Raw genomic sequence first — 1191 nt, forward strand, 5'->3', positions numbered from 1 at the left:
CAGAGAGAGAGGGGGAGGAAAGGGGAGAGAGGAGAGAGAGAGAGTGTGTGTGTGTGACCGTATGCAGTGGGGTTATGTTACCTGGAAAGTAACAGCATTAAAACTGAACGGAGAGTCTTGATAAACTGATACAAATGGAATGTGTCGATTACTCAGCCCTTTGTGACCGCTTCATTTTATCCCATGGTATCGCTCAAGTGGCCCAGTAGAGAGATTATTATGAGGGTAGATCCGAGTTCGTCGACTCTGTACGCTAGAAGTGGTAACTACGGTGGTAGCTTATGTCTTTATTCTTGTCTGTATTTCTTTATGATTGAATACTTTTTTTTTCACTGGCATCTGTGGTTGGGGGTTAGGCGCATTACTTTAGCACGCGGAGGACTTGAATTAAATCCCCATGCCATGTTGGGAAAATTGTTGTAGAGTATCTTGTTTTTTCTGATTGGCCCTGTTAGGCAGGGTCAAAGCCCGCTTCCTAAATTTTCTAAATTATGTCAATGGTGGTTTTAAAAAACACCAATATTATGACTTTTTGTATTCATTTGGTATGTGAGTAGATACATTGATTGTAATCAATAAAGCTACCAATCCATTAAAACAAACAACGGCAATCAAACTGCAGGTTTATATATATATATGTGTATATATATATGGAAGAAATGTACAATTTAGAGCCTGAAGTCTATGGAAATGTCAACGCAATGCCGCTAGCTGTATTCATTTCGTATACAGGGCAGTCGAACCTGCACTTACGGCCACAAGTCCAAGACAGTCACCTGCACAAACGACTACTTGCCTTCTCCCCTTAAACCATTATAGTGTCAATGTGCTTTCTTTACTCGAACCCCAAAAATGTTACTTTTCCCACTGCACTAAATGACCATTATTGTGTCGATGTGCTTCTCTTTGCTCAAACAAAGGTTACTTTTTCCCAACCAGGAACGGAACGCCGAGAGTGCCATCGAGGCCCTGAAGGAGTATGAGCCCGAGATCGCCAAGGTGGTGCGCGCCAGCGCCAAGGGCATCCAGAAGATCAGGGCCAGCCAGCTCGTCCCTGGAGACATAGTTGAAGTGTCCAGTAAGTATACGTTCAATATATAATTGTGTGTGTGATAGATAGATAGATAGATAGATATATAGATAGATAGATAGATAGATAGATAGATAGATAGATAGATAGATAGATAGATA

General features: G+C 41.5%; 1 protein-coding gene across 1 annotated transcript in view; it reads left to right on the forward strand.

The window, feature by feature from the left end:
• Positions 1–1191, forward strand: part of LOC101846151 (calcium-transporting ATPase sarcoplasmic/endoplasmic reticulum type) — a gene marked incomplete in the record, with an annotated part of 106523 nt that overhangs the window by 35694 nt on the left and 69638 nt on the right. Inside the window, 1 exon segment of the mRNA XM_035971079.1 lies at positions 940–1078. Within this exon segment, the coding sequence (XP_035826972.1) occupies positions 940–1078 (139 nt within the window).

This window comes from Aplysia californica, unplaced genomic scaffold (assembly GCF_000002075.1).
Source record: "Aplysia californica isolate F4 #8 unplaced genomic scaffold, AplCal3.0 scaffold00371, whole genome shotgun sequence".
NCBI classification, from domain to species: Eukaryota; Metazoa; Mollusca; class Gastropoda; order Aplysiida; family Aplysiidae; genus Aplysia; species Aplysia californica.